At 39.7% G+C, this 25806-nt stretch overlaps 1 protein-coding gene and 1 pseudogene across 1 annotated transcript; one reads left to right on the forward strand and one right to left on the reverse strand.

Annotated features, from left to right (window-relative positions):
- The first annotated feature begins 4859 nt into the window (after positions 1-4859).
- Positions 4860-14385, forward strand: LOC129776362 (uncharacterized). Its single transcript, XM_055781952.1, has 5 exons — positions 4860-5254; positions 12395-12727; positions 12791-13106; positions 13183-13399; positions 13458-14385. Exons 1-5 carry the CDS (start codon positions 5087-5089, stop codon positions 13663-13665), a joined length of 1242 nt encoding a protein of 413 aa, XP_055637927.1. The 5' UTR covers positions 4860-5086; the 3' UTR covers positions 13666-14385.
- Positions 14386-21794: 7409 nt separating this feature from the next.
- On the reverse strand, positions 21795-21923 carry LOC129780778 (U4 spliceosomal RNA; annotated as a pseudogene).
- Positions 21924-25806: the final 3883 nt, after the last annotated feature.

The raw sequence follows: 25806 nt of genomic DNA on the forward strand, positions 1-25806 counted from the left end.
CAGATCGGCATTATTTTCAGTGATGTCATATAATTCAGTGCACCCTTTTTGAACTCTTAGTGACACGCAGTGGCTAAAACTTAAAAAAAAAGGAAGATAATTTAATATTCCTTTTAGTAAAAAATATTGATTGAAATTCTCCGGTACAGCTTTGATGAATACAGGCAAACCTGTTTTTGTGCGGTCCCTTTTCGCGTGATTCCTCGTTTGTGCGACTCTTTTTGTGCGATTCTATTTTGACATCGGGTCTTGAATCACACAAACTAATCGCACAAATAATAAAATCGCACCTAAACAGTCACACAAATGAGAAATCGCACAAAAAGCAACCGCACAAAAGCAGGTTTTCCTGTATTGATTATTTTCTTCGGATACCCTCCATCAAAGTTTGGACTTTATGTTGGTCAACCTGAGCGGTGATTTTAATCCAAAATCTGTTCATGCCTGCAGTACACTGAGTCACATTGGCATCCTTCTTAAAATTTCCGTTTGACAGTTGCTCAATATTTTTTGATTGAGCGGATTTGATGGCAATTGAGAGGATTGAGGCCACTTTTTAATGTAATCGACCCCATTATCACGGTACCACTTTAGCAACTCTCAGCTGTATTGGCAGGTTGCTAAATCTGGCCAAAACTTCACCGGACCTTTGTAAGCCTTAATAAACGGAAGGAGACATTTGTGCAGGCGTTCTTCCCTATACATTTTCGAGTCTATTGCCTTGTGTGTGTTGAGAACCTTGGTTTTCTGTCCTCAGCTGCAAATCCCTTGTCGAATCAAAAACTTCCTGGCAAATTTATTCGCGAAAACAAACTCAAATTTGCTGGGGAAAACTTCTTTGGCAGTGATCTTATAGAATCTCAGGCCTGGGAGCTGTCCAAAATCCATCTTCAGGTACGTTTCATCATCCATCAGCATGTATCTTTTTTATTTCTGTATTACAGTGAATTTCAAAACTTTAGCTGGTTCGTCACTTTACTTCCATTTCGGGAGTGAGAATAGAACTTGTGACCTTTAGCGTGAGAGGTACGGATGTTACCACCACATTTTGCTTCAGTTCCCTGTTTGGATGCTTGCATGCACGGAAATCACGACAATCATCTCGGATACGGATACTCCGGACTATGGTTGGAATTGGTTTTTTTGGTGATGGTGTAGTCCTGGGTTCGCCTTAATAGTTCTCAATACCTTCAATATCGACTTCCGATCGTATGTTCAACTGCGACGCTTTCTCTGATTCATCCGAACAACGATTGTACGTGCACGGAAACGTTTCAGCACGGTCGACTTAGCCACAGTGATTTCGCGATTTTAGTACCTGACAACGCCGGATTTTTAATGTGGGTGTCCAAAATCAAATTTCTTTTCTCGGCTTCTACCCTGCACAACTTTTTCAAAACAAAACGGATCAACGTGAAATGTTAAAAAATACAGGTTTTCCAAACAATTCGCTGTCAAAAGATTTCAGATACGCCTACTACGACTGCTGTTATAAAATGAACAGTGATTCTGGATTCTAACAAAATCGAACCTTACATTGATTCTACATCCTATTGAGATTAGATCTTCTTCACATCGTTTGGTCAATAAACCCGGTCCGTGGCTGCAGTCTTCCAACTCCGGACGACACCAGTTCTTCACAAGTTTTGCTCCACCGGGTCCAACCACCTCGCTCGCTGGATTCCTCTTTCCCATGTCCCCATCAGGGTATGAGGTGAACATCATCTTTGCGATGGAACCATGAACATCGGTACAGCCGTGCAAAATCACCATTGACGGAAGACAATGCTCTGTGTTTGGTTGAATCAGAAGGGTTTGATTTAATATTAGCTACTCGAACCTAGCGAATCCCCTGCCGACAACAAATAATAAATTAGAATCGAGCTTTGGGAGAAAAACGACCAAAGTGCCAAAACTTATGGGGGGTTATATCTAATACCATAGACAGACATAAAACTGTACTAGCGTTGTACGTGTACAGCATTGTATAGGTACCACGATAGCATGACACATATACTTTGGTTGCGCATTGTACCGCATGTCAAACTGACAAATTGAATTCATTGCATTGTATTTTCACCATTATTTCAATGAAAAAGGTTTTTATTTACGTCTAAACTATCAAACACAACAAATATGTTTCCAATCTGAGTTATTAACTCAAAAGAAAGTCAATGAAAAGAATGTATACCAAGTGTCGCTGTACATAGTGACAGACATACAATTTTCGAAGTACAACGCTAGTACAGCTGTATGTCTGTCATAAGCATAAGACACGACCGCTTAGGACGTAGGACTATGCATTCGTTTTATTTAATTTGTTTATCATTTCGGATATCATTTATGATTGCGAAGATATTTCATAAATCACTCTTTATTAGAAAGTTTCGGTGCGGTGCGTTTCGGTGCATTCTTCGGCCCTGTGTAGTACGATTACAACAAATTTGGCAGCAATGGATAGCCAACGGTTCTAGGTATCCGTAAATAAATAACAGTTGTCATGGAGAGAGAAACAGGAGGATATTCATTGTTCTATAGTCAATTTTGTTCGCGCCGGAATGAGTGTAAACGATATATTTCAATTCTTAAACGTGTCGAATAGAGCAGTGTAGCGGCACGGTTGGGTAAGCACACAAATGGTCAGAACAAATGAATGGGAAAACTGACATGCTTCCAATTTTCATCAATTTAATCCATTCCCAGACTATGGGATTGTAATGTATAGCATATCAAACAAATCCTAGAGAATTTCCAATTCGATTGATATGCAAATCGTCAAAATCCGTTCGCAGTAAAAATAGTTCAACAAGGCAGCACAAATTGACTTTGTTATATGATAATACTCCACCACACACTGCAAAACCGATTAAGGGAACGATTCAGTCATTCCGTTGGGGAATTTTTTCACACGTGGCTTATTTGTCAGACTTGGCACCTTCCGATACCTATCTGCCTGACCAGAATTTCATATTTAATGAATGAATTTACAACAGATAGATATTAGTAATAGTATTTAAACTGATTTAAGGGGGGTATTCTAGTGTAGTGACACGCATTTCGGAGAGACACGTTTTTTCGAGCTCCGAAAAAATAAAGTAAAGAATATTTTTAGTATCCGTTATATCATTATTTGTTCATCTATCTTTTAACAATAGAACAAAAATTGAACGGAGAAAAAATATTCGCAACTAGAATAGAATAGGGCTGATGAAGTGAGAATGTTAAAAAAAAAGTTGTGCCATGGCGTACTCGATTCCAGCCCTTCTGGTTATCTGAAGCAAAAAAAATTGAACAGATTCTGAATCAGTAAAGATGCCGCTATCGCATGAACCTCGGACAGACTAAAAACATCTTTTTTGAAAAAAAAATGGTACATTTTTCATCATTAGAAAAAAAAGTGAAAAATCGAACATTTTTTTTGCTTGGAGGTAAAGTGGTCACCTAGTGGGGGCAAAGTGGTCACACGCGCATATCAAGCTAAATGGGATAGATTTAAGCGTTTAGTTCGTCCAAATTTGCTCAAATCATATTTGATATAGTAGGTACATGTATGAAATAAGCTTGGTCTATTTACCTAGAATCTCAATTTAAATTTTCTCATGCATACAAAAACTAGTAAGAAACACATAACGTTCCGCATAATGAGGCTTGGTTTAGTTGGAGTGGCATATTTTTCCAGGGTCAAAGCCACAAAAGGAACCTCTTCAAGAGTAGAATGTGATGAGGTATATCCGCTTTAGTAAACAGAACATAGTATATAAAAGAATATCTGTTCACCTCCCCTAGAATATGTGAATAGTCGCCTAAACTGATGATTTGTCCAACATATCAGATTGACTAAACTGAATTTCACGAGAAATTCCCTAGATACCATGCTCACAGAACTACGGCCGAATGGCTATCAAGAGAGCAATTTCTGTTTTTATTTATATTTTGACATGCGACAGCTCTACTGAAGTACAGGATGACTCAAAAGTCATTAAATTCTTCAAGCATAAGGTGATTATCAATACGGCATCTCAATAATTATACTACCAAACAAGCAGATGACCACTTTGCCCCCCATGACCAATTTACCCCCACTACCCCTACATTGTCACCACTAAAACACTAAATTTCTAGCGAGCAAAATAATAAATCGATGTTCGTCGCCATCCGAAAAGTTTATTTTTGTTGTTCTATCATAATATTTATCCTATACACACGTCACAATGGGTATACATAATTGAAGGCAATGCAATACACTAAAATAATTTATTATAACTGTCCAATAATTGATTGTTCCAATAACCCAGAGAGTGCCCATCTTACCCCGGGTGGCCGTCTTCCCTCGCCTTCCCCTACGCTAGTTTAATTAAAAACGCGTTTGAAGTTCATTGTTATGGCCGTACCAGGTGAGATACCGCATCACCAAAATGGCTCTAACTCGGTAAATAATAGGATTTCTGATAAGTCCTTTCTAGGGTATATTCTGGAATGCCTAAACTACAGAAATATGAAGGGAAAAAATGATTTTTTTCAAATTTCTAAACTAGAATACTGCCTTAAACTGAAATTGAAAGTATCTGAATAGGTTTGCATGTGGCATGTGTATGCCCATGTATGGGAGTTATTCTTCGAAAATATAAAAACAGTTTGAAATCGGAAGAATGCATTCTGCTATTATTTAGTTTTAATACTTGTGTGGTAAAGTAGACGATCATTTGAAAACATTTCTCTGCTCATCAAAACACTCCAGCAGCCCTATTTGCTCTATATACTGTTGCGATGCTCCTTCTACTATGTACAACTCCACTGCCCGTACTTACACCCGCACTTTGCGCGCTCGCTGGAGAGTGCCTGGCAGAGGCCTTTGGTGAACTTATAACATTCTCGTCAGTTGCTGTTTTCCTCTCCGTCGGTTTGCATGCAACTAACTTTGAAGCGGACAGTATACGAGTCTGTGAAAGGCGCGCGCGAAACCTGTGTCCAATAGTGTTCACCTGAGGGGTGACAGATTATTTCCCCCGTGGTGACAATCCCAAATTGGCCTTCGGAGGATTTTCCATCAATCGAAGGGAGGAAGGATTTTGTTTTGTGTTAGAATATGTCTCAGCCACCAGTTATTAGAAACTTGAAGGAGTTTCTCGAGCCTGTTCTGGATTCGGGAACGACGGTATTAAATTACCGGTCGAAGTTTTTGACTGTTCCGGGAGATAACTACGGAAGCACGATGCTTGCATTGACAGTGGATATAGCAGATGCTAATAATGAGGTATGATTTGGTGACTGCAGTCAGATCGCTGTATGATTGTTTAGTGTAGGTCCAGGGCAACAGATTTGGTGTTATACGTATGCTTGCATGTGATGATTTGAGGCAACTTACGACAGAACATTGAGGATTTTATGTGACTTCTCATAATCTGTTCAAGTGGATAACTCGAATGATTGAGAGTGATGTTTTACAAACGTTATGCAGTGATAAATGTGTGAGAAAGATTCCTTCATTTGCAAAAATTACAGTTTCACAGGAGAAAGTTCTGAGAATGAATGACGCAAAATTCAATTTTGATTTACTGCAAGCACTCTTTCGGTCAATGTTCATACTGCTTTGCATGATGGACGATGATTGTTTCGTAAAAGTTCATCACATTCATAAATTAGCACAACAATTACCCCATAACTTTCAATACCAAAATGTAGATTGAAATTTGTGTGCGGTTTGAGTTCAACGACTCGTAACGATAACGATAACAACAACAACAATATTTCACATCCGATGGATCGTTTCAGCGAAAGACGTCTGCACACGTTGTTGAGTGGCCTTGATTCAATAAAGATATCGAAATAAGGAAATTTTACAAAGAGGAAGACACCAAATTTTATAGTTTTCCTTTTGTTTGCTGCTCTCACAACGTGTGAATAAGGAAATCATAGTTTGGAAAAACGAATGAAGCGTGACAGTGGTTGATCAATAGGTTCAATTTTCAAGGGCGAAAAATTATAGTTGCGAAATGTTGTTTTTTTTTCCGATCGTTCACTTTTATCGGATGAAAACAATCGGAGCGCAATGGGTGACACTCTTCTTTAGAGTCAGATGCCATTGAGTTCAAATTTCAACCTCTGCAAGTAATAAATGATTATTAGCTTCTAAAGTGGCTATAATCAAACGACAAAAACTATTACTGGCTTGAACCAGTATGTGTATATGAAGGGTTGGGATCATGCTTTCGGTTTTGTATCATTGCAGAGCGGATTACGAGCATTGCTATTCACAGGAAACGAATCGTGGCCCTCGAAGCTAATTAGTTTGGGCATGAATGTTCTGGGATAATAACGAAAAAAAACAATGCGTATTATTTTTCTTCGAAATAAACATTGTCATTAGAATATTTTGGCTATCGTCAGTGGGGGTGTCATTGGGCCAAAAAACTATATGTTTCAGTTAGCCACCTCGTAACAACCATATTTTGCCACCAACATCATGTTGAAGCACGTTGTTATAATCATCATAGTTAAGTTTACAGCTGATGCAAGAATGGTTGAATTATAATGAAAACTCGCTTCACAGGAGTTGTTCAAAAATTGGCCCAATGACACCCCTTAAGGGGGGTGACATTGGGCCAGGTATCAAACTTATGGACAAGGCTATCTAAAAGGTGTAAATATCATGTAACTATCATTCGTACACGTGAGTAAACTCACAACGTAGCCTCTTTGCGTAAATTATGTGGAGAATTCCACGTCTATTCACATAAAACTGCGTTAGCTTGTGATAACCTTTCTACCTAAAGGAGCTAATTGATCACTGGGAGAAGCCATTCGAAGCAGAGAGCAAACAGCAACTTACAACGCTTATTTTCCCGTGGTGACAATCCCAAAGGGTTTTTTGATTAAGGGTCAGCTGCATCCCAAAAGGAAGTATCCCGTATCGGGCACACGTACAGAGCATTGGAGACAGCAACATCCGAATTACGAAAACACTTGTAATACTAACCTCGAGCCAACCGCGAGTAATCGGTTACATATTACTAACATAGATAATAAGAAAAATTGTCAAAGTTTTGAACTCCCGGCCCCGTGAGGCTAACGCCATATGAGCCTTGATAAAAATATATATTCTGGAAAAAAAAAAAAAAACGCTTATTTTTTTCAACATGATGCATCGCATTTTTTACTGAACAACACGTGTTAACGCACTTTTGTGTGAATGGGCGTGGAAACCCCCTGCATAGAATTGAATGCCCCATTGATCACCCCACACTACGTGCTAAAATGTCCTAAAATGAGGAAAAATGCCAAAAAATTTAACAAAAATTACCCTTTATTGAATATCTTACTTACGATACTCTTCAGTCCGCGAGCCAAGAATGATGAAATCAAATCTTGCAACAAACATGCTGTACCTCTTCACTCGTGTCTTCCCGGAAAAAGCTCAGTAGCAAAAGACCCCTCGAGCTGGGTCTCAGGGTCGGCTTACTACTGGGTAATTGGATCGCGATCAAATAAAAAGACAATATCTCACCTTCTTTTTAAACAACTTCTGTTTTATTTGCTGACGATTCCGGCTTGCCTCGGTTGTTCTACACTGGCGAGAGAGAGGCGGATGGCGGATGCTACTGTGGTTGATCGTACTGCTGCAAACCAGGCGGCGCCGGAGTCCACGGCAGGTTGACACGTGGACAGTTGACCGTTGCTCGGGGTCTTCCCTCCTTGACGGCAATCGACAGGCCCAGGACGATACCGAAGTGGCACTGCCGAGAGGGGCCCTCCTTAACGTTTATGGTCAACCTGACCAGAGGGTGCTCGCTGGTCCTTTACGGTTAGGCGTAGTGGTGGTCCACTAGGCCGAATGGTGTGCCGGTCAACCGGGAGTTCGTCGAGGAAACTCAGTCCAAACTATTCGACCGAACTCTTGGACGAACGTCCGTCACACACCACGCCTGAATCCAACAAGCCCCGTCTTTGATCGCGGATTCTTCCTCAAGCCTTCTCATTCTATTTTTCGTGGTACAGCGTCCATTTTATATGCGCTATCGCCAACCTTCTCTCGCAATTCTTGCCGTATCCTACCATACCGACTTGCCACCATTCTCGCTCAATTACATTACAAACATATTTACATACTGATTTAATTTACTTCCCTACTTAACAAAATATATTCCCTACTAAAAAAGTTTACAAAAAGGTGACAATATATTCAAAAACATAAACAATCAATAAAAAAAAGACTAACGAAACTGTAACAAACGGTTACAATGCGGAGTTTGATAGTAAACAATGCGAGTGTATTGGTGCTTACAGATAATTATTCGTGTGTTGGTGGAATGGTTTTAGTTTGGCCCAAAGTCACCCCAAACAAGCTCAAAAATTACAACATTCGGAAAACATTCTTGTCTGAGGGAAAAACAGCACAACTCCAAATAAGTGATTAGATTATTTTTAATGGAGCCTCAATGCACCTTCCATTTGTCAGATTTAGCCAATCTCGTGTGTGCGACGGTTTATAGAGTACAATTTTCGGCAACGATTTATTGTGGTATCCATGGTGACTATCTTCAAGGCAATGGTGAAACGAATCAAAATAGTTATGTTGTGTATGGCTTCCTCTAACAATTAGAGAAATACGTAATCTTTCACTCTACATAAAGTTTTAATTATCTCATCAAGCGTGTTCAAAAAAAAATCAACATGAAAAATTTTTGGTTTTGGCCCAATGTTACCCCCCAGGCCCAATGTCACCCCGACTGGCGGTACATTAGATTGTATCTAATGAAGTAAGATATTTATCGACAATTTCTGCAATAATATGGAAACATTTCGGAAGTTATTTGGGAATTACTTACTTGTATAGTCGATTTTGTTGCGATCCTGTGGAAATTCCCTGATAAAAATAAGGTTCATAAGTTTTTTTTTGCGTTTATTCGTGTGGCACTCATAACTCGAACTTATTTTTATTTACAGCTTCATTCAGATAGTTCCAAATATTGTTTTTGTGCAGTACTTAGCTTCAGAGCAATGGAAACAATGTCTACATAACGGTTGCGCTCGACGAATCCGAAATCGCGATTGCCTGTTATAGTCCCCTTTATTCCGCGCGGCGAGTGACGTGAGATAGCAAAGTTTATCACTTTATACTTAAACCACCTTACTTTTTAGCTGACACCCAAATCGATTACAAATGAGGACACGACTTCAAATCTCACCTAGTGACGAACTATCACTCGCCGTCACTCGCCGCGCGGAATAAAGGGGAGTATCTCTCCCATATACACTATCCACATTTTTAGCTGATACATGTGCATTATCGCCATTTTCGAAGTAAAACTGTAAAATATGGCGTACTTTCTCATGCTGGTGCCATTCTTGACGCGTACTCAAGCAATGCAGTGTCGACCTTTTCTTATCTCAATTAAGTAAATGATTAATAGAATTGATACCTTAGAATACACAGAGCTAGGCTGCCGTTCTACGCATAGTTGTCCCATATTGTTTTTGACAAATTTCACCTTTCTTCATAAAACGATGTTTTTAGGCCTAATCATCTGGAAAAACACAAAAAAAGTTATTGTTTGTTCCCAGCTTTAAAAAAAACAACACCAAGCTCAATTGTCGCATGTTGATATTCTAAGCATAACAGTCTCGCCATGTACTTTTGTAGATCCATAATAAATAAATTGGTTCAAGTACAAGAATTCAATGCCACACTTTCAGCAGGGCTAATGCATTCATTTCTGGTTTGGAAGAACAAACTAATTCTCAAAAAAAAATAAAAAAAAAGTTTAACAGAACACATGTACATCTTGTTAGTGAATGCCTAACAACAATGTGATTTATATTCTGCAAAGGTGTTGCAGATCACTCCCTTCTTCATAAAACGATGTTTTCATGCATAATCTTTCGGAAAACATCAAAAAACTTATTGTTTGTTCCCGGTATTTCAAAAAACAACATCAAGTTCAATTGTTCCATGTTGATATTCAAGGGATAGCTGTCCCACCATGAATTTTTATAATTATAATCGAGCTTGGTTGATTCAAGTGAGGGGTACTTTTCACATTTCATTAGACAATAATTTACTGCTCATAAAAAACCCGGTTTATTGCTAAACTGAAATGCTTGAAGCTTCTGGTAGCCAAATATGTTAGAAAACTTTGATTACGTTTTTCTCAGTTGCTGATTTTGGAACATGGGACAACTATGCGTAGAACGGCAGTGGGTTCGAAATTTTTTTTTCTTTGTATTTCTGTAGTTAAGGCATTCAAGAATATACTCTAGAAAGGATTTATCGAAAATCATATTATTTAACAAGTTAGAGCCATTTTAGCGATGCGGTATCCAACCTGGTGCGGCCATAACAATTAACTTCAAACGCGTTTTTCTCGAAACTAGTTTTTTCAAACTGAGTACACAATATCTCAAGTTCTACTGAACCGATTCATGTTGAATTTATATCAATATAATCTGCATCCATGGTTATTTAATAAGTTTATTGAGCAAAATATTGTCCCTATCGAGTGGAGACAAGTGAGAGTAATAGCTATTCAAAGACCGAATAAGCTAGCTTCCCACCATAACTCATACAGACCAATAGCCATGCTATCTTGCATCCGTAAGTTATTGGAAAAAATGATACTCCGACGTTTAGACGAAGGGCAAAGGGACAAATGATTGTCTCGCGTTGCTTGCTTCCGAAATTCAGACGACCTTTGGTAATAAAAAACAGATGGCTTCTGTTTTCTTAGACATTAAAGGGGCGTTTGACTCAGTATCTATAAGAATTTTATCCGATAAATTTCACAACCATGGATTTTCACCAATTTTAAACAACTTTTTGTTTAATCAGTTATCCGAAAAGCACATGCACTTTTCTCATGGAAATTGTGCCGTTTCTAGGACTCTAGCTACATAGGTCTCCCTCAAGGTTCTTGCTTAAGTCCTCTTCTGTATAATTTCTATATTAATGATATGGATGATCATCTTGCAGATGGATGTACTTTGAGGCAACTTTGAGACATAAAAATGCATGATACTTCAAGATCTGGTGTCATCTCAAAAAAAAAGCCGAAAATCGACCTTTTGGGACTTAGTCTGAGTGGCCAAAAAATCAAAACTTTGAGTGCTTTCAGGCACCCCTAAATCATGAAAATATTCGGTTATCATTGAGCGGTAGCGATCCCCATTCACAGTAACGTGCCGGTCTTGATCATCACGGAAGAAGTACGGCCCAAAGACGCCGCCGGGCCATAAACCGCACCAAACCGTAATTTTTTCGGTTGCAACGGTGACTCATGGAGTACTTGTAGATTGTTGCCTGACCAAAAACGCATATTTTGCTTATTGACGAAGCCATTGAGCCAGAAATGAGCCTCATCGCTGAAGATGATTTTTCGATGAAAATCCGGATCATTTTCAATTTGTTGCTCAGACCAATTCACGAACATACGACGCTTCTGGTGGTCAAGCGGCTTCAGTTTTTGCGTCAATTTGTAGGCCAAGATCTTTTCGAAAAAATTCGCCACAACGACGTCACAGAGATGCCCAACACTTGAGAACGACGTGGGAGAGACTGATTTGGGTCTTCCTCAATTGATGCTCTAGCGGCAGCAATATTCTCGATATACTACGGGCACTTCTTTGTTCCACTGGCACGGGAATATTTTGTACTGTGCCTGTGGATTCAAATTTTTCCACTAAGCGTTCAATTGTTGATTTGGCAGGACGATTATGACGACCATAAATTGGACGTAGCGCTCTCAAAGTTGAGGCCATTGACTCCGAATTTCGGTAGAAAATTTTAACAATCGCGACTCGGTGTTGGATCGTATATCTTTCCCTTATGAAATGGCAAACCTTACTGAAGAGTAATGTCAAGAGAGCGGGAAACAATATGGCGTCGTTTACTGTCCCTATCGGTCTACTTTTGTAGCATCCCTATTGGAATACCCGTTATAAAAATTGGCGTAACTAAGTTTGCATGTGGAATTTTTTTTTGGTTTTGGCACTGGTGTTTTGTCGATACATTCATATCAAACAGTTCTTTTTTATTGTTTGAATTAAAAGTGTACAACTGTCCTGTGCCCATACTTTCAAGGGCATCAAACGAAAGCTATTGAACAAAATCATGCAAAATTTTCGCAAACCAGCTTTGCTGTTTAAGCCGGAAAATAATGCGACAGAAGTGTTACTTAATAGAACTATATTTTCAAACAACCCAATTATTGTCATAATTATTGTCAAGTTCTAATTGAAATAAGGTCCTCCGTTAGAGTACAATTAAATTAAAACTTTTTCAGAATCTGATTATTATTAAAGACACAAATTCACAGGGCAAATTAGCTGGAAAGGTTAACAGCATCGCATTTAAACTAACTGGTCCGTGATATAATTTCGCCTTATTTGATTTAATTTTCAGCCGAAACAGCTACAGCTGGTGGCAAAAATGAGGCCCACCAGTGAGGAGTTTTTCGATATTTTCCAAATAGACGTAACGTTTGTCAAGGAGGCAGCCGTTTACTCGCAAATCATCCCGGCAATGGTGAGCCTACAGAGAGAAATGCAGTTTCCGGCGGAGGAGATGATCGACGTGTTCTGTCGGTGCTATAACACGAGAGTTTCGCTGGATCCGCACAGCATCAAGGTGGACGCGGATGGGGTGATGCTTTTCGAGAATTTAAAGCTGGCGGGCTACATTACCGCGGATCGGCGGAAAGGCTTTAACCGAGCTGTGGCAGGTTTCATTTTGAAGGTACTCCCGACCATATTCAAAAGAGGTACACGTTTCATAGAACTTTTTTTTTGTATTCCACAGAAACTCAGCCTTTTCCACGCCATTCCGATTGCGATGCGCTACCTAAAACCAAACACATTTGAAGGAAACGTTCGCAAACACTTAGTCAAAATTGATATAGATGCTGGTTTGAAAGAGGGAGCCATTGAGAGGCTGGTCGATGTAATTCATGCCGATATTATCAAGGCGGGAGTTGCGGAGGAAATAGTTAAAAAACTGATGATTCTGATTAAAGATTGCCGCCAGCGACAAGCGAATTTGGTATCAGATGAGGTGAATCAATTCTGCTCAATACTACACAATGATCTGTGGGTTAACAACATCATGATAAGATATGGTAAGGGTGTAAATTAATTGGAAACTTCCAGCGGCGAACGGCAAAACATTACGCTGCTGTTATTAATAATTCACAGATGACAGTGGAAAACCAAGTGGATTAAAATTGGTGGACTTTCAGTTAATTCAGTTGGATTCTCTTGTGCGGGATGTTCTATTTTTTCTGCTTACCAGTGTTTCTGATGCGGACCTGGAGAGTGATATGGAACAATATTTCGAGTTATATTTCGGAAGTTTACGGAGCCATTTGATTAAGCTGAGATGCCCCAACACAAGTCAATTCAGTTATCAAAAGTACTATGGTTATATACTCGTAAGCGCTGAAATTCATTCATAAATATCTTATCAAAAGCTTTCTAGATGAAATCAATTGCATCGCACCGCGCGAATTCTATCACATAGTCAGCATGCTGAGGGTGGTAATGGCCAAAAAAGAATTCATTCCTGAACAAAGCGAGCAGGACTCGGATTTATTCTCCGATGACAACATTGTAGAAGATGATTACTTTGATAAGCTGCGGCAGGTGGTGAAAGTATACAGCAAACGTGAGTGGATCTAATCTGGCGGCGAATGGAGGCATCACTCTCCCGTGTGTAAGCTATGATTCAGCCAATAGTCATAAATAAAAGATACTGCAGTATGATATCAACATTTTGATCCTAGAACAAACGACCAGTTGGAACCGTGCATTATATTGTTGCTAGAGGGAACCCTCTCGAAGAATACTGAAACAAAGTTATGATGTGATGTTTCAAAGATCTATATATTACAGGTTTGCAGCCAAAGCACATAATGTTATGAACCGAAGAAGATTTATGATGTATGATTTTATTCAGTTGTTCGATGTTCAAAACTTTGATGCAGTGATATGTAATCAAGATATAACTATAATTGAAGATAAACAATAGTGATGATTAGAAAATTCATGCAATAATTTCAAGTAGAATATATGATTATAGTCTGCATGATTATTGAATTTACGGTTGTTACTCAATTATTGCAATATACAAAAACATGAGAACACCATGTGTAACATAAAGCTGTTTAGAAATATTTAACTCAGAATGTCACGTTTTGCGTCGCGTCACTTCAACTGTCAACGCGTGTTGGAACGATCGGCTGATGCAATCGCGTCACCGTCAACGATTCCGACCCAGTTTATGCGGTATATACAGAAATTGTTTTTTTCTTAGAAAGATTTTTTTCCCAAAATACAATAATTTTCGATAAGCGAAATTAATCCATTATTCGTTCTCAGAAACAATATCAGAGCTCGAAAATCTTTGAGCAATGCAAAGACGACGCCATCTGGGCCTCAGACCATGTAGCATTATATTTTCCTTGGATTCCTTGGATAAATTCCATTGGTAGCCGGTGGAAATTGTTGTTTGGATCTTTTTGAATTTGAAGAATCTTGTACTCGATCAGGACTTCTCCATTTGTTGCCTTCAAACTTTTTTTTAGACTGTCCAAAGCATCGAGCTCCTTTTTCGATCACCCACACTGTGTTTTTGTTAGGATGAAACTTCCCGAAAAAGCTTCTTGGACAATTTTCAACATTTTCAATCGTGAAAAGTAATAACTCCTTACCTAATTACTCACAACCGGGTGCATGTCTTCTGAACGTGTATTCACAGCATGTTTAGTTAACTTGTCAAAAATATAACAGTAAGTCACTTGTTTACGCTTGCAAAGTTATTTTCATGATGCTGCGAATCGATTTGGATTACATCGTTAAACTCTTTGATAATGGCTTGGTGGCCCTGAAAAGGGCCGTTTTGATTGGGTGTTAGGTATTGTTTGTTCACTCCACCAGTGTTTACAATCGGGTATTGATGACAGAAGGATGGTGATTAGTCGTTGGATGTCGAAGTGGAGTTAGATGTGATGAAAACCGCCCTCTGTGGCCCTGGACGAAATGGCTCCTGTGTTTTGTGGGAATGAAATAAAAAAAACCGATGTAATATAATATTACTATCATTATCGAACACAATTATCATTTTTTCTCACCACAAAAATCATGTTACATTATTATAGAGAAAACACATTTTAAACGGAAAAGGTAATTTTCTTTTATAATTTTACTTTCTGATAATTATTCAACCCATTTGAATTTTCGCTTCAAACCCAGCGGAACACGATGCCATAAGCCTCAATGCGTATTTCAATTGGACTAACAGCACCAAATATAGTATGTAGATGATATGGGAAATAACTTTTTTCGAATAATTTTTCACTTTTCCAATTTTTTGCCACATGAGCTTTCCTTGGGTTAAGATAAACACAAAAAAAAAATAACAGCTTAAATCGGACTATCTATTCTCGAGCGGGAACACAGATTGGTTTTTATTTATGATTTCCCCAGAAGTTAGTAGTTTCATAAACTATATTATTTTATTCATTTTCACTGTAATGAATTGTTATAGAGTGCCCAAAACGATTGATACAAAACACACGTAAATCTATCAGAAAATGGCCGAGTATAAGAGGAAGCTTGTGTTTTAGATTTCGACCAATCAGAACGAGGTATAGGGTTGGGGAAAAGAAATATCGTATTTCTAATCGAAATTTGATGCCTTATTTAACATACCCAAAATTATCCAATTTAAGTCAAATATGCGCCGTTTTGTTCGCAAACTTGTTGCAATTTAGAAGGCAACTTCATTATCCTTTGGCCAATCGAGCGAGTGCTCACATGCCGGTCTACTTGGATGATTTCAACGATTTTATCGGTTTCCACGACGATTGGCCTATCAGTACGGGATGTATCTTCGACAGCCACTAAACCAGAACGAAATCGATCAAACCAACGCTGTGCTGTGCGAATCGTTACAGTATCGGGTCCATAAACTACACGAATTTTTTCGGCCGCCTTCGTTGCAGTTTTACCTCGCAGGTAGTAAAAACGTAAAGTATGGCGAATTTCTTGCTTGGTGAACTCCATCTTTGACGCGCTATAACTTGAGACTGAAAAGGACAATCACAACACTGTCAAAACGACACTTGTAGCACAGATTGTCGTCTTTAAATAGCCGTATAGTATGACCCGATGCGATATGCGACACAAGATATGTTTAAGTGTTGCCATATATTGACAATATACCACATTTCTTTTTCCCCAACCCAATATTTCCGTTTGTATAACGGTTGAGTTTTTTTAATTGTTCGAAAGTTAGTTTCATGGCATATTTTTTTATATTCAATGTAAACAAAATTGTTATGGAGTGCCGAAACAGATTGACGAAAAAATCTCATCAATCCATTATGAAATGATTGACCAATAAGCGTTTGAAATTGGATATTTTTTTCACGATGCGATCGATTTTCGTTTCTCAATTCGTACTCACAATATGTCTTCGAAAGACGTTATCCTAGGTCAAAAAAAGATTTGCACATTTGGTGCACCGAGAAGGGTGTTACATACAAACAAATCGCGAAAAGGATCAAAATTTGTCAATGTTTGGCAATGAGTGTTCCCTGGAGGATCTACCGAGAAGTGGACGTAGACATATGACAAAGACGACTCTAGAACGTTCCCGGGGCTTCAGTTTTACACTAAATCGGTTGTGGAGAGTGCACTGTTTCAAAATTCGCTCAAAAAGTGCTAGTCTGGAAGCAATAATAAAATGTGTTCAACCAAAAACTTCAACAACCTTTTCACTTTTTTTTCTATATTTTTGTAAGTTTGGAAACATTTCTCGATATACTTCTTACAATACATCACATACGTTTTCAAGGTATCAGCTACCCTCATTATTTGATATCACAAATTCCATACCTGATTTGGCAGCTGCAAAATTCAAATTCCCATTAAGTCGCCCAAATTTTAATCGTAACACCCTTTAGAAATTAATGTATGCAAAATGAACAAAAATCTAATTCTTTTCACCCAGTGTTGCTACTATGGTAATGTGACCAGATGGTCAGAGGTCTAACGCGGGACACAAAAAACAAAACGTTAGGTATATACATTATGTGAACATAAATCATACTTTAGCGAGTCTAAACTGATCAGTATTATTTCTTTCTGAGTAACGGCACTCAGTTGGGATTTTTCGGTGGTTTAGATTTTGTTTACGCCCGAAAATCGCTCGTTCAATCAGAACATTTACGCCTGGCAAGCACGATTCAAATTCTACAATTTTCTTCAAATTACCGAATTTTTCATCGATTTTAGTGTTAACGTATGCATTCCAAAAAATGGACTAATTTCGGATGGCGATGAAAGATAATTTATAGGAACAAATTTTCTTTAAATCTTACGTTTATGAGGTCTACAACAGAAATGATTCAAGGCTGTTGATTCGCAGCAGCAACTTGATGATTTTTCCATACTGCAAGCTCCACCCCACAGCGAAGGAGTTGGACATCCTGAGGCACTTTGTGTCCGCCATATATAGCCGATCTGGTATTTACAATATCATCTCTTTGCCGCTCCTTAAGCCGGGAGCTCGAAGCGACCGGCCAAACGGTGGAGAAGAATCTAGCCAAAATGAACATTTTTATGCGGAAGCGTCAGACGAGACTTGCCGTATCTGAGCAGCAGGCGATTACCCAGAAGGAGTAGCTTGAGGTGCTGATGAAAAACTTATTTCCGGCGAAAGGAGTGAAAAATTCCTTTTCGTACTCATAATGAAAGACGAAACATACTTGATGCTTGATGATGAATTCTACGAATGACAGGTGACCGGGTACTTTACGTTCCCCAGGTAAGCTTCTTCTTCTTCTTCAATGGCACTAACGTTCCTAGAGGAACTTCGCCGTCTCAACGTAGTATTACTTGCGTCATTTTTATTAGTACTTAGTTGAGATTTCTATGCCAAATAACACGCCTTGAATGCATTTTGAGTGGCAAGCTCTAGAATACGCGTGATCACAGTACAAGTCGGAGGAAATTTCTTTGACGAAAAATCCCCCCGACCAGAACGGGAATCGAACCCGAACCCCGGCATGTTAGTTATGACGCTAACCACTCGGCCAAGGGAGCACAGGTAAGCGATGACGTCAAATATATCATTCACATCAAGTTCTCGAAGAAGGTCCTTCTCTGACAGACGTGAAGGGAATGTCCAAGCCGCTCTTCTTTCGAGTCATATGGTGAACAGGGAGATATATAGTACCAAGTGCTTGTCGGAGTCGGGAAGGTGATGTGGTCTTTTGCCGAACCTGGTATCAGCCTATTATGCCAAAAGATCACTGGAGGATGGATCGACTGTAGATAAACATCGTCGCGAAGACCACCAACCTTCCCAACATTCCCCAGCTGCGCCCGATAGAAAACTTTTGGGCGAATGACCAAATAGAGAGACGTAGGTAATAGGTAATAGGTAAAATAACACGCCGATATACATCTTTTCATCGGCCATCGGCCACACTAGTTCTTCCGGCTTATTTAAAACGTTAAGCCCTGACCGAGCTAGGGGACCAAAGATGAACTTTTAGTATGACTCACGTTGGTCCCTGCGGATCAATAGGGGACTTTTATAAAAATCATTTTCCAATTTTGTTGCTGTCGCTTCCAGTTGACACTCTCTAAACAAAAAGCCCAATGTTGGTGCGATGAAACCAGCTCAACGTATTCATCTTTGAATGCATTAGGAGCGCTCTTGAACAGTCTGCCAAACAAAAATTTTGACGTAGGACTACGTCTAACCGGAAGATATAGGGGGTGAAATGGGAATCTAGGCACTGAACAAGTAGGAAAAAATGCAAGATTTGGAACGCTTATAACTCGAGCATTTCTCAATAGATCGCAAAGGTTTTTGCATCAATTGATAGGAAATATATCTACGCATCTATCATAACGAATAACATTTCATTTTGAGATATTTAATTGAATGAAATAATTGAATAATTGTGAAATATCAAGCATTGTCAAAATGCACTATGTGCTAAGTTTTCTAAATTGGAACCATTCCATAAAACAAGGCGCTTTTCAGGGCCGTTAAACCTTCCAAAAAAGAGTTTAGGAAATACAGTTCAATGCTTTCTAAAACAATATCCAAAATAATAATAAAACACAAATTAATTTTTTCATAATTTGTTTGCCAGGATATGATAAGTATGTGAATTTGGCAGTTGTTCTGAGCTTATTGATTTTCACCAATTCTTAAATTGCTTCTAGATTGAAAGTACAGTAATTTACACTTATCTCGACATTTAGCTAATTGGACGGACCAGTAATGCGACATATTTAGTTGGACATTTTTGTAAACATAGAGTTCGGGGTCCAAATTATGACCCCACATTGAAGGTCGACACTGTACCACTGTCATCGCAAATGTTCAATTACAGGTTAAAATCCTCCAATCCGATACTGAGTGGTGGTAATGCGACGTGCCATTGAATGTAATATAATGTAAAATATGTCACAAGCTGGATGGGAAGAAATTTTCCAACTGTGAAAGCTGTGGCGAGTGGCCAAGGGAGCACATAATGGTATATAGTAGAGCTGAAAAATGGAGAGGTTTATTTAATGAATTTATCCTCCTTGGTGAGTGTGGCTGTAAAGTTAGGAAATCAGTTAAGTAATGTAATAAATGGAATATATATGTGAGAATATGTATTAATAGATGCGTGTATATATATGTATGTAGTTACATACATGTATATACACACATGAACACGCATACATGACCGTGAAGTGGCGAACTATAATAAATAAACAATTTCAAAAGTACTTAGTATTTCGATTTAGATTTTACCAAAGAAGTCGGTTTCTTTCAGAAACGCAATAAGATTGGTTTCTTGGGTCTCGTCTCTACTGAGGATATCTCGGAGACTCTGACCTATATTGTGTCGGGCTCGAGCATCTTTGGTATGTTGGCATTCTAATAGAAGATAGCTAACGGAAACGGGTGCTACGTTGCAAGCACATTGGGGTTTTTCGGCTCTGTAGAACAAGTGTGAGTGGGTGAAGTTAGTGTGCCCAATTCGAAGACGGGTAAGGACTTGCCTTTCCCTACTATTGAGACGGTCCTCCCAAGGGAGAGTGGAATTTTTGATTTGATGAAGATGAGTGGGACGGCTGTTTATCCAGTCTATGTCCCAACTTTCACGGACTTGCTGTTTTACCCAGCGGACAATGTCAGATGGAGGACAGGGCATGTCTGGGGGTTCCATTTTGCTGCCCTTGCCGGCCAATATGTCGGCGGCTGTGTTTCCGCGGATTCCTGAGAGACCAGGAACCCAGCAGAAGGAGATGTTTTTATCTGAAGCAGCCTCTTCTGTTTGTATTATCCATGGGTGTTTGCTGTTTCCACTTAGAAGGTCATGGAGACAGCTAGCTGAGTCGGAGAATATTGTGGTAGGAAGGAAATCATGGGTGCATTCTTGGGTAGCTATTAAAAGAGCGAAAGCTTCCGCACTGAAGATGGAGCATTGCGGTGGAAGAGAAAAGCTACCTATGTATCTACTCTCAAAAATTCCACATCCAACTCCATCGGCATTGACTGAACCATCTGTATATACCTGGTGATTAATTTGAAAATTGGATGCAATGAGGTTATTGAAGCAAGCTTTGATTTTTGGAGAAGGGTCTCCCGCTCGGACAGCCTTAAGAAGATCAAGGTTAATGTTCGGCGGTTTGACGTTCCAATTTCTTCCCGTAGCAGATGGCCGTTCACAAATATTGGGGAGGTCTTTGTTTGTGAGGTTGTTGAATGATGTTTTGGCCCTGCGTATTAGTGGGACATTGTGGTCACTGTCGGGAAGTGACAGGTGACGGATGGCTTTATTTGTGATGGCTTTTGTCGCCAGGTGTTTGAAGGGAAGTTGACCACTTTCAGCCATTACGGCAAGAGTGGGGCTAGTGGGAAAAGCTCCGATTGCAATCCTGACTGCTTTATTGTAAACTGGTTGTGTGGCTGCAGGGTATCGTGCTGATTACGCTGGAGGAAAGATCCTCTCTGGAGCCACCAAATGTGGCTGCAGTTCGAGATCGTGCTGATGACACGAAGGGAAAGCCCTTTACTGGACGCTATGTGGTAGGCCAGATCACGTAGAGCGCATAACGAGTATGCGCCTACTGGTGCGATCCGGTAGTACCGCGTCACTTGGGAGTTTGGCCGGGCGGAGCCAAGGGAAGGAAAAGGGAGAGGAAGGGTGGTTGGAATTTCGGATCTTTGGAGGAGGGGTGTTCAATACTTACCAGCGCTTGTTGCGCTGGGATCTGCCGGCGATGATGTCCAGGGTGCTCCCGATGGTGTCCAGGATGCTCGGGCGATGTCCAGGGTTGTGATACGTTTATGACAAAAAAGAGGGGTTCGGTACTTCGCCACGACGCTCCTACGTCCGTGGTATGGTTGAGAGTGTCCAGTTGAGAGTGCGTTTATTCTTCTTCTTCTTCTTCTTTTTGGCTTTAAGAGGGTTTATGGGTGCGTTTATTCTGTTCAAGTTTTCTCTTATATACAGACATTGCCTTCTTATCTACCCCAGAAGGGCGTAGCATAAGAGAGAGAAAATTACAATTATTTATTCTAAGCCAGACGGGCGAACGAGGGATGATTATTAACACGCTCGCAGGCGTGTTATCTTTTCCTCTCCGTTTTATTACTTATTGTCCTAGCTCGGAGATAGGCTCCGTTTATAGCACCCATAGTGCTCTCTTTTTGGGATTTCTCCCGTCCTTCGGTATTTACGATCGGAGATAGGCTCTGATCGTAAACACATTACGTCGTTTTGCTTATTTTTGTTTTGTTCTCCTTCCCGGCGGGTTATCGCTGGCCGGAGGAGTTTTATGATATTTAGGTTTTCAGCTAGCAATAATCGCACTTCGGAAAAACCTCATTAGTTACGATAAAGCCACTGCGCAAGCTATTCTGTGTATTTAGGATAGAGCGCGATCTAAGCATCCGCTCTATCGTTCTCGCCATGAATCACGCTCTAAAGGCATGATCCGTGCGGCGACATACCGGCCCTCGTAAATCGCGTAAGGCAGATTTACCAATTGAGCTACGCCGCATCTGTTTCTAATAATTTTTTCTTCTATGCTTCTGATGCTGTATCTTTTATTACTGTATAATTCGCAATTGTTTCATCTTATATTCTCTTTTCAATATTATGTTTTTCTTACATTCAATTTCCTAACCTGAAGTTATACAATGCAATTCGTTTGCTATGAGCGGATGACTTCCGTTTATTCTTCATACATGGTGTGTTATAAATTCATTCTTTGCTTCGTTACAATTTATTAGCCACTTTGCCTTCAGATTCATTTACAATGCAAATCCTATTCATTTTAGCTTTGTGTTACACTTCATTTTACTCTCGCAGGAGTATTCAATTTTCAAATTCAATACTTCTTCTATCCATAGAAGAGTCTTCAACTTTATGTACTTTAATAGCCATACAACGGCGCCTAATTGCTTCTTTCACTGAACAAATTATATTTTTTTTTACTATTACATTAGACGACATATCTTCTCGTCAGTTTATGCAACCCTTTGTTGCTTATATTTCTTATTCATTGTCAGATTCCTCATTTTGACTACAATTATTTCATATTCAATTATTTTCTTCTATTTTACATTTTGTGTACTTATGGTCTAACAGAGTTTTAAATCACTTTTTCTCTTCAATTCTTCGGCATGCCGCCTTGCTTCATTGAACGTCCCTCCAATGCTTGGTTTTAAAGCGCTGTGTCTTCTAATTGTTGCCGGTTCAATAGGTTGTCCATTCGGATATGGACATCGGGTCCTGCTGTGGCTCTGGATCTGGTGCAGCATCTTCGTCTGCAGCAACGTAGATAAATGATCCCGATTATAATCATTAGTATGCTTACGAAAAGGGCGGCGTTCCTCCAAAGATACTTCGATTTCGGATGGAAGGGATCCAAACTGTTGTACACGGTTATCATAGCGTTGTTATCGTAGGGATTATCGGGCTTCGGCTCCACCACATCTTTTACGGTGTCATTGAATTCGTCCAATAGGTGATCGGCCACCTGGTATTTAGATTTGAAGTATGTTGCAATCTTCTTGTTCATGCCATTTAAACTTGCATGTATCGTTTTGTTGTTGGATTGTATACGGCAATCTGGCTGGAGAGTTACTACTGCTGCCTCATAAGGTGGTGACATTACCACGTTGTCGCAATGTATAACTATTGCCTTTGTATCGGATGCATAGTATAAAACGGTATTAGGAGTGGACAGTGTCTCCATCATAGCGTAAGGCGTGGTTAACAGTTTTGTTGCACATTTGCGGGTACTTGCGATATGCAGTATGACAGCCGCTACGCAATCCACTTCCTTACTCAGTTCTGGTTGAACCGTAATTAAATGCGTATCATTCAGTTTTGTTAGTTCGATCGATGGGTAGAAGAAGTCTTGGTTGTGGCCTACCGCGATGCGATCATGTTCTGTTACAATAATTGAGCCATTCTCAGCCCGTGGGATCGGTATTATCTTAAATACCTCGAACTCAACTTTGTTGATGACAACACTCGTCATGGTAATTATGAGGGAGCCGTTGACTACACGCGTGTTGTATTTTACGGCTGATGGGTGATCCAGGACAATGTAACCAGTTGGCAACGCTTGTGAAATGTTTTTTCTGGTTTGGGCTAGTTCGTCGACGGACAAAGGAAACGTTCGAACTTTCCTATATCTATTCAATGTTCCATCGATAACTTCTCGTGCCAATATCGTGGTTTCTAACATCGTTGTTCGTAACCTTTGAACCTTATCCGCAGAATATAATTGTTTTAATTGAGTCATGTCTTTGTACAATTTATAGTATCTCTCGTTAAGCTGTTCTCCCATTTTGGACGCCTTGGTATTCATTTTTACCATTGACTCCGATATTTGGTGAATTTTTTCGTCTTCATGAACCCTCATTGCCTGTAGCTCGTTTTCCATATCGTCGCTACCAAATATTAAGTCCGCCAAAAAACCGAAGAACCCTTTGCTTCGTTTAGTTCTCGTTGTCTGCTTGATCTCATCAATCGCATCATCGCATAAACGTTCAACAGATGTTGCAATTTGCTCTAGGAGAGAGTCTTCGATGACAAACTCCATGTCTTTCATCGCTACTGTCACATTATTCCGTATCGAGTTAATTACTTCAATGTCTTCATCGGGCACTACGTTGGTTTGTATATTCGTTTGCCATATGCCTCTATGTAATAAGCACGTTCCTTCGTGGTCGAACATTAGACCGTCTTTGTCAACGGGTTTTATGGATATAGCGTTGATCAACGTGAACGACATTACGAACAACATCATTATTTTCAATATACGTGAGATGTTGAACCAAGATTTAGAAATGCCTTTTGTTGTAGTCTTATTTCTACGTCTTTTTTTTCGCGTTGATTTTTTTGATTTATCTTCGGTCGAGGTTATCAGCATTACGTTGTTAGAACTCGCGGTGGTATACTTGTTGACCGGTTCTAAGGGCAAGGGGTTGTCGTTGACTCTTATTGGTTGTCTGATGCTAAATTCATCGATTGAGAAGTGCGCAGCCATCATATCTCGTAGTTCTTTATCGTGTTGCAATAGTTCATGATCGTTTTGATAAATTGATCTGACATTACCGAAAATAAACCATCCAAGCTTACTTCGGACTGCTATTGGGTCATTGTCACTTCCCCTTCTTGTTTCCATGGCGGTAAGCAAATGGCTTTGATTCAGCCCTATGAGAATTGTTGGCCTTGCAAGCTCGTAGCTTTCGATCGGAAGGTTTTCCAAATGCGGATATTTTGTAGCCATTGCTTTGTAGTTCATTGTCTGAGTCGGAAGTTGTAAGTTTTTAATGGTTCTTACACCGTCAAGTCGGTACGACCTTCTGGACGACCCCTGAATGCGAACTTGTACTTTTCTACTGTTCAGCTCGTTTCGAGACACGTCCTGTGTCCATTTTAATTGTAGTGGTTCTTCTCTGCCGTATAGGTCCAAGGAGTTTGCCATTTCCTCATCTAGCAATGTCAGGGAAGACCCTGTGTCTAGGAAGGCATATGTATCGACTGAATGCCTTCCGTGTTGAAGTGTTACTGGAATCACCTGGTAGTATATCTCGTTTGCTGAGGACTTGTGAATATTGTAGTTGGCTTCAAGCGGAACTGTAGCGGACGTATTACGAGGTGTTGGTTCCATGTCTGGATTCGAGTGTAACATTCTGTGGTGGTGCTTGTTACATCCACTCAAGCCGCACCTCCTAGATCGTCTGCAATCTTTAACCATATGTCCGGTGCCTAGACATCCGAAACATATTTTACATTGTACTGCCAATCGACATCTTTTTTGGATGTTGGATTTCTTAAATTCCGTGCAATCGAAGATTTTATGTATATTCGAGCAAACCGGACACTTCATGCGTGGCATTTCTTGATGGACGTGTATCTGGCTTCTAACTGTAGAAGGTAGAGGAGAAGCCATATTCCTCATTATTTTGGCGTGAGGTTTCAGCCAGTTACTCATTTCTTCTAAAGATGGGGCATCACCAGTCATCATTCTATGGCGTGTCCATTCTATTTGCAGGTTGTAAGGTAGTCTCTTAACTAGGTCTTCTATTAACCTCGCATCTAGTAGGTAACCTCTTTGATTTATGATCGTCATGTTTGCCACCATATTTTCTAAAGCATCTGACATTTCGATTATTATTGATCTACTTTCTCTTTTAAGCTTCTGTAGATCGTGCAGTAGTTCCTCATATATGAATTTAGGGTTTCCGAAATTTTCCTCTAGTCTCTCTATTATACTCGG

The sequence above is a fragment of the Toxorhynchites rutilus genome, chromosome 3, assembly GCF_029784135.1.
Source record: "Toxorhynchites rutilus septentrionalis strain SRP chromosome 3, ASM2978413v1, whole genome shotgun sequence".
NCBI lineage: Eukaryota > Metazoa > Arthropoda > Insecta > Diptera > Culicidae > Toxorhynchites > Toxorhynchites rutilus.